We start from the raw sequence: 13,202 nt of genomic DNA on the forward strand, positions 1-13,202 counted from the left end.
TCTCTCTCTCTCTCTGTCTCTCTCTCTCTCTCTCTCTCTCTCTCTCTCTCTCTCTCTCTCTCTCCCTCTCTCTCTCTCTCTCTCTCTCTCTCTCTGTCTCTCTCTATCTCTCCTGCAGATTTATCAGCACTCTTTCACTGCGTACTACATCATTTGTAGTTTGGAGTCACCGTAAGTATAAACACACACACACACACACACACACACACACACACACACACACACACACATGCGCAATAGCAGGCAAAACACTAATGAACTCTTAAACTAATAAACACTTAAACGGTCCCTCATTAGCCAGATGTGCATGATGCGAGCTCATAAAAGATAAGTATCAAATCACAGCAAATTTTATTCCCACATTTAGACAAACTGAAAGATATTACTTTACAGACATGCATTAACACATCATACCACAGCCACAGTCATCGCTGACATCAGTTTCTATAGTAACGGCTCATTCGCAGGGACTCGTGCAGCAGACGCTCCACAGAAACGGATTTAAAAACGTGTGTAATCGCTGATACGGAGACGTTTTCTGTAATGAGATGTTTGTGTAACGTTTACGGAAGGAGTCTCCAGTGTCAGCGCTTTGTAACTTTAACTTTTCCGACATCTTGTGTCTCATTAACTTCAAGAGAGAGACCAAAGAGGGGCTGGTGGGAATGACCGTTTATAAGTGAGAACAGGAACTAATTTGTCTCAGGCTTTCAGTAACATTAAATATAACTATAAACGGATAAAAAGTATAGAAGTAGTTCCGCTTCATCACGCCATCCATCTTATGGTAACAGCAGCACACACTGAGGTTTATTCGTTACTGAAATCAGGACGGAATACGATTCAAATAAAACCACGTGTTTGTGTCCTTCACAGGGAAACGTGGATTCTGAATCCTCCAGAAGTGCGAAATGCCCCTCTACAGTATGCAGGATGGGGACCACGTGGCCAGCAGCTGGTGAGAACCGACTACGCTCCTCTAAGTTCTCCATCACACACCAATTTCACACTCAAATGATCCTTAGCAACTATTAAACACCTCTGGTCTCTATCAGACATCTACATACAGACTTTGGAGTCATGAAGAAAACGGCAGCATGGCGTTCAAGCTCCTCCAGAGTTCATGCACATCGTCATCTGAAACATTCTGTGCAAAATTTGTGAGAGAAAACACTTCCTGTACACTGAAGTACACTTAGCTGATGCTAGCTCAGAAATGGCAGAGGTGAAGTTCCTGTTTGGTGCACGTGAGAAGCATTCGCTCTATTGTTATGAGTTAGAATTCAATTCCTGACAATTCTACAGGCCGGGAGTCCAAGATTTCAAGAGAAAATATGGGTTACAATGCAATAAAAAGAAAAGAAAAGCTTGCGGTGTTAGCTGAGATAAAAGCATGAGGAAAAGAATCAAACACTCGGCTGTGTAAAGAAACAGTCAGGACTGGACACATCTGAGCAAGAGTCAAGGCAGCTTAATACACACTGTTAGCTTACCTTCTGAGGAAGAGCTAGCAGAATGCTGTGATCTGAACAACAGTTCAAAATGATCAAATATTACAACAGATGATGTGAAAGGCTGTAACATTACTGTGGAACCTCCTACATGTTCCAGAGGACACACCACTTGGCATTGAGAGAGCTTATAGAATGCTAGAAAACCCAAAAGCTGCCCTGAGGTAGTCAAGAGTTCTGCTCACAGCTCGGAACAAGTGACAGATGGAATTTGAGAGGAATTGGGTCTATCTGGATAATGATTATTCGTCCAGCATTCCGCGTAACTGTAAGGAGTTTGAGGACATTAAACGATAATTAAGAAGCTATAGAGTCGCGGCTCATGAGGGGTACGTTGGCGCTATCATCGGGACATCGCAGTTAGCGCTTTCCTCCGAGTGTTCAGCTGTGTTGTGATATAACATGAGCAGCAGGTCGGAAAGATGCGGCTGGCTGGCTTCACGTGTCCCGGAGGAAGCGCGTGTTAGCCTTCACCCTGCAGATGGTCGCTGTCGTATGAGAGGGGAGAGCTGGCTGGTGGGTGGGAATTGGCAGCCGATCAAATTGGGAGAAAATTGGGAAAAGTTGTACAATTAAATTATAATTAAAGACCCCTTACTCGTCAGTGCTGGTAGTGTACCTCAATGAAGCAGAGAAGAGATTCTCATTGGCATCACATAAAACATGAAACATCTGGACATGTCTATAAGGCTATCTGGAGAGGAGCAGCTCCAGATAAAGCTGCACCAACTCAGCTGGCTTACAGAGAGGTGCACTTTCCTTTCTTCTCAATAGAGATATGGAGTGCCTTAATATAGCCCAGAGTTGTAGAACTATCTAAACTGAAACCAGACACCAGTGTCCATGTGGTGAGAAGTTCAAGTCTGGATTTTAGGAGTCAGATAAACATGGGTTCTGTACCCTTTGTGGATCATTGATGCTCATTAACACCATTACTCCACTGACAGAAAAGCACACTGTAAAAACTAAGATGTGCTATAGCCTTAAAAAAGTGAGGTAATGATATTACACCCAAAAATATGAGTCAGTTTCATTTTCAAGTCTATGAATCAGTCCAGTTGTTTTGTATTTGTTTTCTGTTTGTTTGTTTGTTTGTTTGTTTTTAAAGCTTTATTCTACTGGATTCTTTTATGTCAACTACCAAATAAATTAGTCGGATTACATGACTATAAAGGGCTATTACGGTCATATTTTTTCAGCAAGATTACTCAAATACATTGATTTAAACTACTCAGAAATGGATTTACCTCCATTTATTCTCATTATTTTATTGAACATTCATCTAGATAAAAAAATAATAATAATAAAAAAAAGGAAACAGAATGATATGGTATTCTGCATGAATCTCGGTCTGGATGAGGGAACACCACCTTAAGCTCAACCTGGCAAAATCTGAGCTTCTCGTCATCCCAGCCTGTCCCTCAGTCAACCACAACCTCACTGTACAGCTCGGCTCAACCACACTCGAACCAACCAGGACGGCCAGGAACCTTCGGGTGACTTTTGATGACAGCTTGACCTTCATAGACCACATCTCAACAACTGCGCAGTGCTGTAGCAACTAGTCCAGGCTCTCGTCATCTCAGAACTGGACTACTGCAACGCACTACTCTTGAGCTTCCCGGCCAGCTCCATCAAACCCCTTCAGATGATTCAGAATGCAGCAAAACGCCTCGTCTTCAACCAGCCCAAGAGAACCCATGTCACAGCCCTCCTCATCTCCCTCCACTGGCTTCCTGTAGGCACCCGAATCAAATTCAAGGCCTTGATGCTCACCTACAAGACCTTGTCTAGAACAGCGCCCCCTACCTCAACTCTCTCCTGAAGGTTTACGTTCCCTCACGCAATCTGCGATCGATTAACAACCGACGCTTAATAGTGCCTACTCAGTGTGGCTCAAGATCCCTTTCCAGAACCTTCACACTAACTGTTCCTCAGTGGTGGAATGAACATCCAACCTCAATCCGGACGCAGAATCTCTCACCATCTTCAAAACACAGCTAAAGACCCACCTCCTCCAGGAGCATGTAACTAACCAGAAAAAGCCAACCCCACATTATTTAAAAAACAAACAAAACCAAAAAACACTACAGTAGTCTGGCTCTTACGCCTCGAATCTGCACACTTTGCTTCTCTGGACCTCAATTATAAATCTTCCATGGTACGGTAGCACTACTTGTATTGTTCTCCGCTTGATATGTCACTTTGCTTGTATTTCCTCATTTGTAAGTCCCTTTGGATAAAAGCCTAAATAAATAAATGTGAATGTAATGATTAATTATTTATTTGTTAGACAGTTATTGTTTAAAACTTTTGTTGGACAGGATGCAGGTTGCAAATGCATACAGAAGATTCTGTTTATTTTTATGCAAAATTCAGGAATCACAATCATCTAACTTAGCAGGAGTTAAAGTACAGGCAGACACAGTAAAAAAAACAAAGGCATATCTGTAATTGTCAGGGACATGCCGAAATTCGGGCTGGACTACACCACCCATCAGCCCCAACACGTCACATGACCCGTCACATGTCCTAATTAGAGCTGCAACAACGAATCGATAAAATCGATAGTAATGACCCAGAAACACAGGTGTAATGTAAATAAAAACACATGGAGTGAACTGAAAGCTAAACAGAAATGCCGTGCTGTGCAATAGCCTTCCTGCAAGAGAACATGTTTATCGCTTATCGGATAAACTTTTAAATCATACAAATGGTCGTCCGTCTCCTGAGTCTACTTTTATCTCAGTGCATTATTTCCGCACAGCTCTGTTATCTGCTTCCCGACTCTAAAGACAAGCAGGGAAGATGTATATTCTGATAAACGGTACACTTGATGGTTCTCTCTGCTCTGTGTTCATGCACCTGATGAAGATGATCCTTATGAGATGAGTTTATTAAGAGTTTGTCATTTTGTTGCTGGAAACTCTGAAGGGAATTTTGCTGATTGGAGGCAATTTCAGCTGTTATTTTCCCTCAGGTAGATTAAAAACACGTTTCTTTTCACATTTACATCCTTGTCAAACATGAGAACGAACCTTAAAGGCTGCTACGATTAACTTGGTATCGCACATGCCTGGAGACACATCTGAGACTTTCAGATCCATTACAGAGATAAGAATATTGCAGTGGGAATTTTGATGTATGGTTAAAAGATGGTTCATCAGAACATTGTTTTTTATTTCCTTAGCTGCATAAAAATTTGTAATGTTTCAGAAACTTTTGAGATGGAAATGTACCGAGACTTGGATCCAACGTTTTCAACAACCTTTTATCTCACAGTTCTACTTCAGTATTTTGATCAGCATTATTATTTCCATCATCCGTTATTGTACCTTCCTCATTTCCCAACCTAAAGAAAACATATTTTCTCTTCTTGTTGCTGTTCTTTTTTAGATTTTCATATTTGAGAATAATATCTACTACCGGGCCACCGTCGAGAGCCGAATCATCCGCCTGGTTTCCACCGGCAAGGAGGGCGTGATATTCAACGGCCTCACTGATTGGCTGTATGAGGGTAAGCAAGTTGCTATAATGTTCAGTGTATAGGTTAGAAAACTATTCTTACTGCAAAATGCCATTTTCCGGGTAAGAAAACATATAATAATTCAGCTGGCATTATCAGACAACATATCGTACCTAACAAAAATAAATAAATCCGGGACTAGGTGAACTTGTTCATTATTGTTCATTATTCTACTGTATCTCATACCATCACTTGGAAAAACAGTCCCACAATGCTATGGGAAAAGCCAGATTCCTGTCATATACTGGACAGGAAGTGACTAAATGTTTGGAGAAGATTCCATAAGACAGAAATGCAATGCACATATGATCTTGCTACACAACATGCTACACTGCAAAGCTTTTTAAAGGAAGTAAAATACTGACTTTGTGTAAGAAGTGAAGTTTCGCGATCTCCACTGCGTCGTGCAGGTGCAGGCGTCGTGACACTCTGTCATGAATAAAACAAGTAAAAAAAGACATTTGATAACTAGAGCTGTAGGTATTTTAGTCATACGAGCACTTTTATTTTTGTTTTAGTAATCATTCTGAAAAGCCTGATCATAATAATAATAATAATAATAATAATAATAATAATAATAATAATAATAATAATAATAAACTACAAGCCAATGAGAAATTATAATGGGTGTTTCTTTATGGGGACAGAAATACCTTTCAGGCTGTTCTTTTGTCGATGATTTTAGCCACACCCCCAAATGAGTCGAAATAGCTCAGTTGGGAGAGCGTTAGCCTGAAGATCTGAAGGTTGAACCCTGGTTCAAGTCTGGGTTTCGTTATTAGTCATGGGGCAGTGGTGGTTCAGGGGTTAAAGGCTCTGGGTTACTGATCAGAAGGTCAGGAGTTCAAGCTACTACTGCTGGGCCCTTGAGCAAGGCCCTTAACCCTCAACTGATCAATTGTATAAATGAGATAAATGCAAGTCGCTCTGGATAAGGTTATCTGCCAAATACCGTAAATTTAAATACAACTCTGGGCTGTGATTGGACGGTGACTGGCACGACTGCAGCATAGTCATGAAAGTAAAATGTAAAGCGAAAGGGAATTACAGTACATAAACTCCTGACACAACATCAGCCTTTAATGCATAAAAATGCATTCCCCAGGCTGAAGAGATTAAAGCAACGACAGAGAATTGAAATAAAGGGGGGTTGTTTTTTTTCAGTGTGGCAGGTTGTCCTCCGTCTGTGTATTACATCTCATCTGACGTGGAGTCTTCTCCATATAGAAGATCTCAGGATGCATCACAATATCACTGTAACTGATTGTATATTTCCAATAGGATATTTTGCTATAAAATTTGTTAATAATACTGTTATTAATTATATGTGACTATTTTGTAAATGTACACTTGGTTATTTTTCTTTTCTTTTTTTTAAAAACTGTATGAATGAAAGAATCCACAACCTCAATTTTTTCTGACTTTGAAATATATCACTGTTTCCCATCCGCTGCATCCACCTGCATCATGATATAGATCAGATGATCTGCATTATATTTAAATTAACCAGCAGTTCTCAGACTTAATTCTGCCCCCTGCTGGTGTTACAACATCGAACGAATAAATAAAAATACAAAGAGTTACTTTTCTAACATTAAATATCTCTGTGTGTGTCATGCTAGTGTTCACCGTGGTCCTGCACCGATAACTTCTTTTAAAAATTCTCAGCGTTTACTTATCAGCAACGTCATCTGATAAAAAAGAAAAAAAAATGCCAAGACTTTGAATTATTGATGTAATATTGTCGGCTGAAACAGACGAGGTTTCAGAGATACACCGTGTGACGGATGAGTTGTTCTATTAAAGCACGGGCACAGGGTCAGGGTTCACTCATGTGTTAGATTTGTTGTGAGGTGATCTTGATTTCCATGGTTGTGGCATCAATTCAGACTTAATTCCTGTCACCATAGACACCCTTACATCTGTCAGGGCTTAAAACCCGATAGACCTGTTAAGAAGTGGGATTAATTTGACACAGAGGTTGTAATATCTGAAGGTGAAGTAGATAAAATAAGCGGAAGTTCTAGAAATACATGCTGTCTTTTGGACACCTTTATACTGTTGGTGCCCTAGGCGAGATTTTGGATAGCGCCCGCCACCTCGGGCAAAGATGCTTATCTTTTGTCTGAACTGCAATATATTATAATATAACATGAATAGTGATCAACGTTAACATGAATATGAAGTAAATACATGGTGAAATAAACAATAACTAACAAATCTGGTTAATCTGACAAATTTGTGAGGTCATTCACATCTTTTTGCAAAAAATGGGAGAAACAGTTCGTTTCAAATCTGCACAGCTCTGGACCTCTTTGCAGCAAAGTCCTCAATGACTGCATCACAAGACAAGTTTTGAGACACATTATGATTGATGCTGATCACTACAAGTCCACTTGGATGCTCTTGGGCCATGGTAGACCTCATGTATGTTTTAATCATCTTGAGCTTTGAAAAGCTCCTCCTCACAGCTGGTACGGTCACTGGGATAGTCACTGATACCCTCAGTGCCACCCATATGTTTGGTAGATTTCTTGCAGTCTCTTTTCATGCAGAAATCCAAGAATCTCTATGGTGGTGGTGTTGTTTGATGGTAGGTCAGCGAGTTGTTTTCCATCTATATCTGATTGTTCACCGTTACTTAAAGTGCTGCTTAGTGTTTCACAATGCTGCATCAGGTCTTCATTTTTCATCTTATGGAAGCTGGCAAGTACACCAAACTTCTCCTGGACCTCTCCCAAGGTCTTGAATCTCTCCTCCGGTGACACAATGGCCACATCCACCACTACATTCAAAAATGTAGTCTCCATCCTCTTCAGTGCATCACTGATGGGCTCATCTGGACATCCATACTGTATGAAAACTGTCTACGTGTTGATCGCAGACTCTTCTCTTGGAGAACAGCATCCACATTCATTTCTTCACACATCTCTCTTGCTAAAGCTTGAGCTGAAGCAAAGCCATTACCTCGATAGTCAGTCAAGAAAGTTTTTGTTTTGCCAAGCAGGTCCACTGCCATATGTAGTCGTATAGAAACAGACTGCATCAGCTTACTGACATTTTCAATTCTGTTAAGGATGTCATACCAGACAAGTGTGCAGACAGAAAAACCAAACGATCCAAATTCCTCTGCTAAAGACTGAGCCTCAATTTGTAAGGCAGGATCTGCTGACATTTCTTTTACCTCCAGTAGGGCTTCTCTCACTTGTGGGGCCTGGTACCTAATGGCTTCTACTCGGTTTACCAGGTTCTCCCACCTGGACACTGACCACGACTTTAGTGTGACCTTGACATGGCTTTTCAGGACAGACCGTCTCTGGATGGAAGATGAGAACAGGGTGAAAATAACTAAATAACTAGTAGCTTCTTTGGAGCTTCGCGCAGCATTACCTACAACCAAGTTCAAGGTATGTGCTGCACATGGCACAAACAATGCTCTGGGGTTTATTGTCAGCAGTCTAGCCTGAACATCTTTCCTTTTGCCCCTCGTGTTTGCCCCATTGTTATATGGCTGCCCCCTGCAGTCCTCAAAAGCTATGTTCAGGTCTTCTAGCCTCTTCGAGATGAGAGTACGATAGCTCTTCGCCAATTGTGGCTTCAGCTTGAAGTAAGCCCATGAAGTGCTCCTTCACTTGTGGCTTGTCCTCCACTGACACAGTCCTAATGACAACTGATAGCTTCTCTGTGTGGCTTATGTCAGGCGTGCAATCCAGTATAATGGAACAGTATCTGCAAAGTTTGATCTCGCATACAATTGCATCCGTGATCTTTCCCCTGATAACACCTACCAGTTCATTTTGTCTGTTTTTCCTAGGTATGTTGTCATGTTCCCTGCTCCACTCTCTATATGTTGCTTGCAGAGAGGATCAAATTTGGCCATAAGCTCTACTTCTTTCAGGAAGTTGCCATTATTAGGGTGGACGAGTATATCTATATATGGATCCTCTCAGAGACATGTTTCTCTCAGCAAGGGACTGGATTATTGCCACTGTTCTTTTCAATACTTCATGCCACCTCTTCCCCTCTGTCTCAATAAAGTGCATGGCTGTCTATTGTCTGGCACTTTTCAAGGCGACTCTCTAGTTCTTTCCATGCCTTCATATTATGCTGATGTTTGGGGCTATTTTCATGAAATTTCAAAACCTGCGAGGCATTCTTCCAATCCTTCAATCCTTCATAAATCAGCTGAAAGTCCATCTGTGAGAAGAGTTTGCTGCAAAAGCAAAATAAGCTTTTTTTTTTTCCTGGAAAACACAAGCCAGCTCCTTTTTATCTTCTCACCATTGATTAAAAAAGAATAAAAAATAACGATGACGGCAACTGCATCCATCTTCTCTTTTAGAGAAAATTAAATCCCTCTCGGTCTGATAAGGTCCTCGGGTGACTAATTCACCCCTCACTTTATCAGACAGGGCAGGCCAGTCAGTCTGCAGGATCCAGAGGCAGTGGTGGGATACAGACTCACCAGCAACAGAGAGAGATTCACATGGGGAAGAGGCAGAGCTTGGGGACTTCTCAGCAGCAGTTAGTAGCTCAGTGGAGGCAAGTGAGATGCTGGAGTGCTCTTCAGCAGCAGTCAGAGTTGAGGTAGACAAAGATTGAAATTGAGCTGCAGTGGATGGAGAGCCGGGGTCACTTCAGTCACCGGTAGCCAAGTGAGATGAGGTGGGTGGAGATGTTGAGGCCCCTTGTAAGGACTTCATGGGAGAATTTCTTCGAATATGGAATGAATATGACGATATCAGTTGCACGATAAATCAAAGAGAAATATGAGCAATATGAAATGTGTCCAAAACAGACCCACAGAATACAGGCTACATAATTTAATGTATTTACTTGTTGATGTTAGCTAGCAAGCTAGCTAGTTAGTCTGCTCAAATTAGCCTCTTAGCTGTCTTCCCCATTTTTGAGCATACACTGGAAAATGACTTACTTAAGCTTGCAATTCATGAATGCTTTAAACTGCAGTCCTAGTCGAGGATTCTTTTAAAAGAAAACAAGTTTTTTGGTCAAGCAGCATGCAGCAATATAACTGAATTAAAAAAAAAAAAAAAACATTACAGAAGCTTGAGTTTATTTGAAAGAAAATACACTGCACTTAACTTGCAGTTGAAAGCAAGCAGAAACGGTCCACAGTGTTAGTGTTGCCACTAAAGAGGTTATAAACAGCTATTTCAGAACAGCACACAAGCATTAATGTCTGCCATTAAGAGTCGTTAGCATGATTCCTACCGCTATATTGCTCTTTTTTTCAGCTCCTCTTCTTTGCGCCGCTTCCTGCCTTGTGCACCTGATCATTTTCTTTTTTCACTATTTTTTTTTCCAAAGCAAGGCGAATGCTAATGGCAAGACTAATCAGAACTGCACCATCATGCATAAGTAACGCGTTATGGTGATGATGACGTATTATTGCCTCGTCATGATGCAGGAAGGCAGTGTTTAAATTAGTCCAACATCAGTTTTTTTCTGTTGACGTCAGCTTTATTATCGTAAACATATCCGAATCTAAAGGACTAACAGGATGTTAATTGGCATAAATAATTATTGAGTGGTGTACAGTGGTCACGAGAGGGCGCACTTCCGATAAAATAAACCTCTCTGTGCCGCGCCCTCCTGTCATTTGCACCCCAGGCAACCGCCTATGTCGCCTATGCCACGGGCCGGCCCTGCATGGTGCATTGTGAGTAAGAGTCCTGGCATGGGCAAAGCACAGTGTTTACGATTGCAGGAGCAGCTGTTAGCTACAAAACCACAGCATCCAAGTGAAATGAAGCACTGAAGCTAGGGAAATCTCTCTTTCCCTCACACAGAGGAGGTTTTCCAGTCCCACGTGGCACACTGGTGGTCTCCAGACGGGGCCCGGCTGGCGTACGCCACCATCAACAACACTCTGGTGCCCAAGATGGAGTTGCCCATGTTCACTGGGTCACTGTACCCAACAGGCCGAGAGTACCACTACCCCAAAGTAAGCTTTGGAGCATAGGGACACACAGTGATACACACACACACACACACACACACATACATACACACATATACATGCACACACTGTGTACTCAGCGTCTATTCACAAAAACCCAAGGTCTCTTAGTAACATCCTTTTTACCTTGTGTATTATTGCTCTCGGTACAAGTCAATGAGAACATAATGAACAGATAAACTGATAAATGACTGTTTTTGCATAAATGCTCAGATTTACTGTAATAAAGAAATAAAAATGAATAAATGAGTTTGCCGATTGGCTGAATTTGATGTACTAATGTTCGATGTACTAATGAAACTAATGTTTTTCCCTTCAGGCAGGAGAGGAGAACCCAGTGATCTCTCTGTACGTGGTGAACCTGAACGGCCCTCTACATACCATCCAGATGAGGAGACCAGATGACCACAGGATTGGGTCAGATACACTGCTAATAATCATAATCATAATAATATATAATCACATAACAATCACAATCACACATGTCGTAATAAGCATAATCGATGTTTTTATTTTATATATATATATATATATATATATATATATATATATATATATATATATATAGTTGTTATCATTATTATTATTATTATTATTATTATTATTATTATTATTATTGTAATATCTCAGATCTATCATGGTATTTAAGAAAATGTAAAAGCCACAAAATATTCTACACCGCTATCATACAAACATCAAATTTGCACATGTAAGAGAGAGAACTTTTATTATATATATAAAAAAAAAGACTCTGTGTGTTTTTCCTGAACAAAAGTTAAGGTCAAAAATATCCTGCCTCGTTTGATAATAACATGTTCATGTACTTTATACTAGAATTTGCTGGTTACGTTTTAGAAGTAGTTTTGATGACCTTTGACATCACCTCACACTGTGTATATATGGGGCAACACACACACACACACACGCACACACACACACACACACATTAATAGTTTAATGCTTTTTCGAGGCAGGTAAAAGCATTAAACTGAGGTTACACGGGTTTGCAGAGCTGTAGGAACTGAAATATCACTGATGTTTTTTTTATTATCCAGTATGAACAACACGAGCCCCTGAGACCTGACCTTATAAACTGTATATATGAGTGAGGTGTTTAATTGCAGTGAATGTGAGATGTTTACATTTTTTGATGTTGTGACAGAAGTTTATTAATCCATTTACATGATTTTTTACTTTCAGGCAGCCATCATTTATTTAATATTGAAAAAAGCAGAAAGATCAGCAGCTTCTTTGGTTGTTTACATTATTTATATATGATGTGTTATTGTGTTCAGGGAATATTATATAACAATGGTGAAGTGGGCCACGAGCACGAAGCTGGCGGTGAACTGGTTGAACCGAGCACAGAACATTTCCATCCTGACGCTGTGTGAAGCCACTACAGGAGTCTGTACCAAGGTACACTCATACAGAGAGACACACTTCTCCACAATGTGAAGAATAAACTCAGTGCTGTTTATTGATGCTATTCCATATTTGTACGTTTTTAGAAACATGAGGACGAGAGTGAGAGCTGGCTACACAGACAGGTCAGAGGACAATTTTACACACTTTACATTCATACACGTTTTTTAGAAAAGGTACAGACTCACCCTTACTGGATTCATTCCAAAAGATTCAGACTCACTCTTATTACATTATTAAAAGCTCACACACACACACACACACACACACACACACACACACACACACACACACACACAAACACACACGCGCGCGTTTCATTATTAAAGCATCAGTCCTACTGTTACTGCCTCAGACTCTACACTATCTATTACTAAAGATTCAGATTCACTCTTACTGCATTACTAAAGATTCAGACTCACTCTTACTGCAGTATTAAAGCTTCAGATTCACTCTTACTGCAGTATTAAAGCTTCACATTCACTCTTACTGCAGTATTAAAGATTCAGATTCACTCTTACTGCAGTATTAAAGCTTCACATTCACTCTTACTGCAGTATTAAAGCTTCACATTCACTCTTACTGCAGTATTAAAGCTTCAGACTCACTCTTACTGCAGTATTAAAGCTTCAGACTCACTCTTACTGCAGTATTAAAGCTTCAGACTCACTCTTACTGCAGTATTAAAGCTTCAGACTCACTCTTACTGCAGTATTAAAGATTCAGACATATTTTTACTGCATTACTAAAGCTACATTAA

At 40.5% G+C, this 13,202-nt stretch overlaps 1 protein-coding gene across 3 annotated transcripts in view; it reads left to right on the top strand.

The window, feature by feature from the left end:
• The window catches only part of LOC108269116 (dipeptidyl aminopeptidase-like protein 6), a 182,689-nt gene that overhangs the window by 149,865 nt on the left and 19,622 nt on the right, over positions 1–13,202 (top strand). For all 3 annotated transcript variants that reach the window (XM_053684411.1, XM_053684408.1, XM_053684410.1), the window contains exons 6-12: positions 119–171; positions 877–958; positions 4,908–5,028; positions 10,848–11,002; positions 11,337–11,434; positions 12,313–12,436; positions 12,529–12,567. In XM_053684411.1, coding sequence (XP_053540386.1) covers positions 119–171; positions 877–958; positions 4,908–5,028; positions 10,848–11,002; positions 11,337–11,434; positions 12,313–12,436; positions 12,529–12,567 — 672 coding nt within the window. The remainder of the gene's footprint in view (positions 1–118; positions 172–876; positions 959–4,907; positions 5,029–10,847; positions 11,003–11,336; positions 11,435–12,312; positions 12,437–12,528; positions 12,568–13,202) is intronic.

This window comes from Ictalurus punctatus, chromosome 1 (genome assembly GCF_001660625.3).
Source record: "Ictalurus punctatus breed USDA103 chromosome 1, Coco_2.0, whole genome shotgun sequence".
Taxonomy (NCBI): Eukaryota; Metazoa; Chordata; class Actinopteri; order Siluriformes; family Ictaluridae; genus Ictalurus; species Ictalurus punctatus.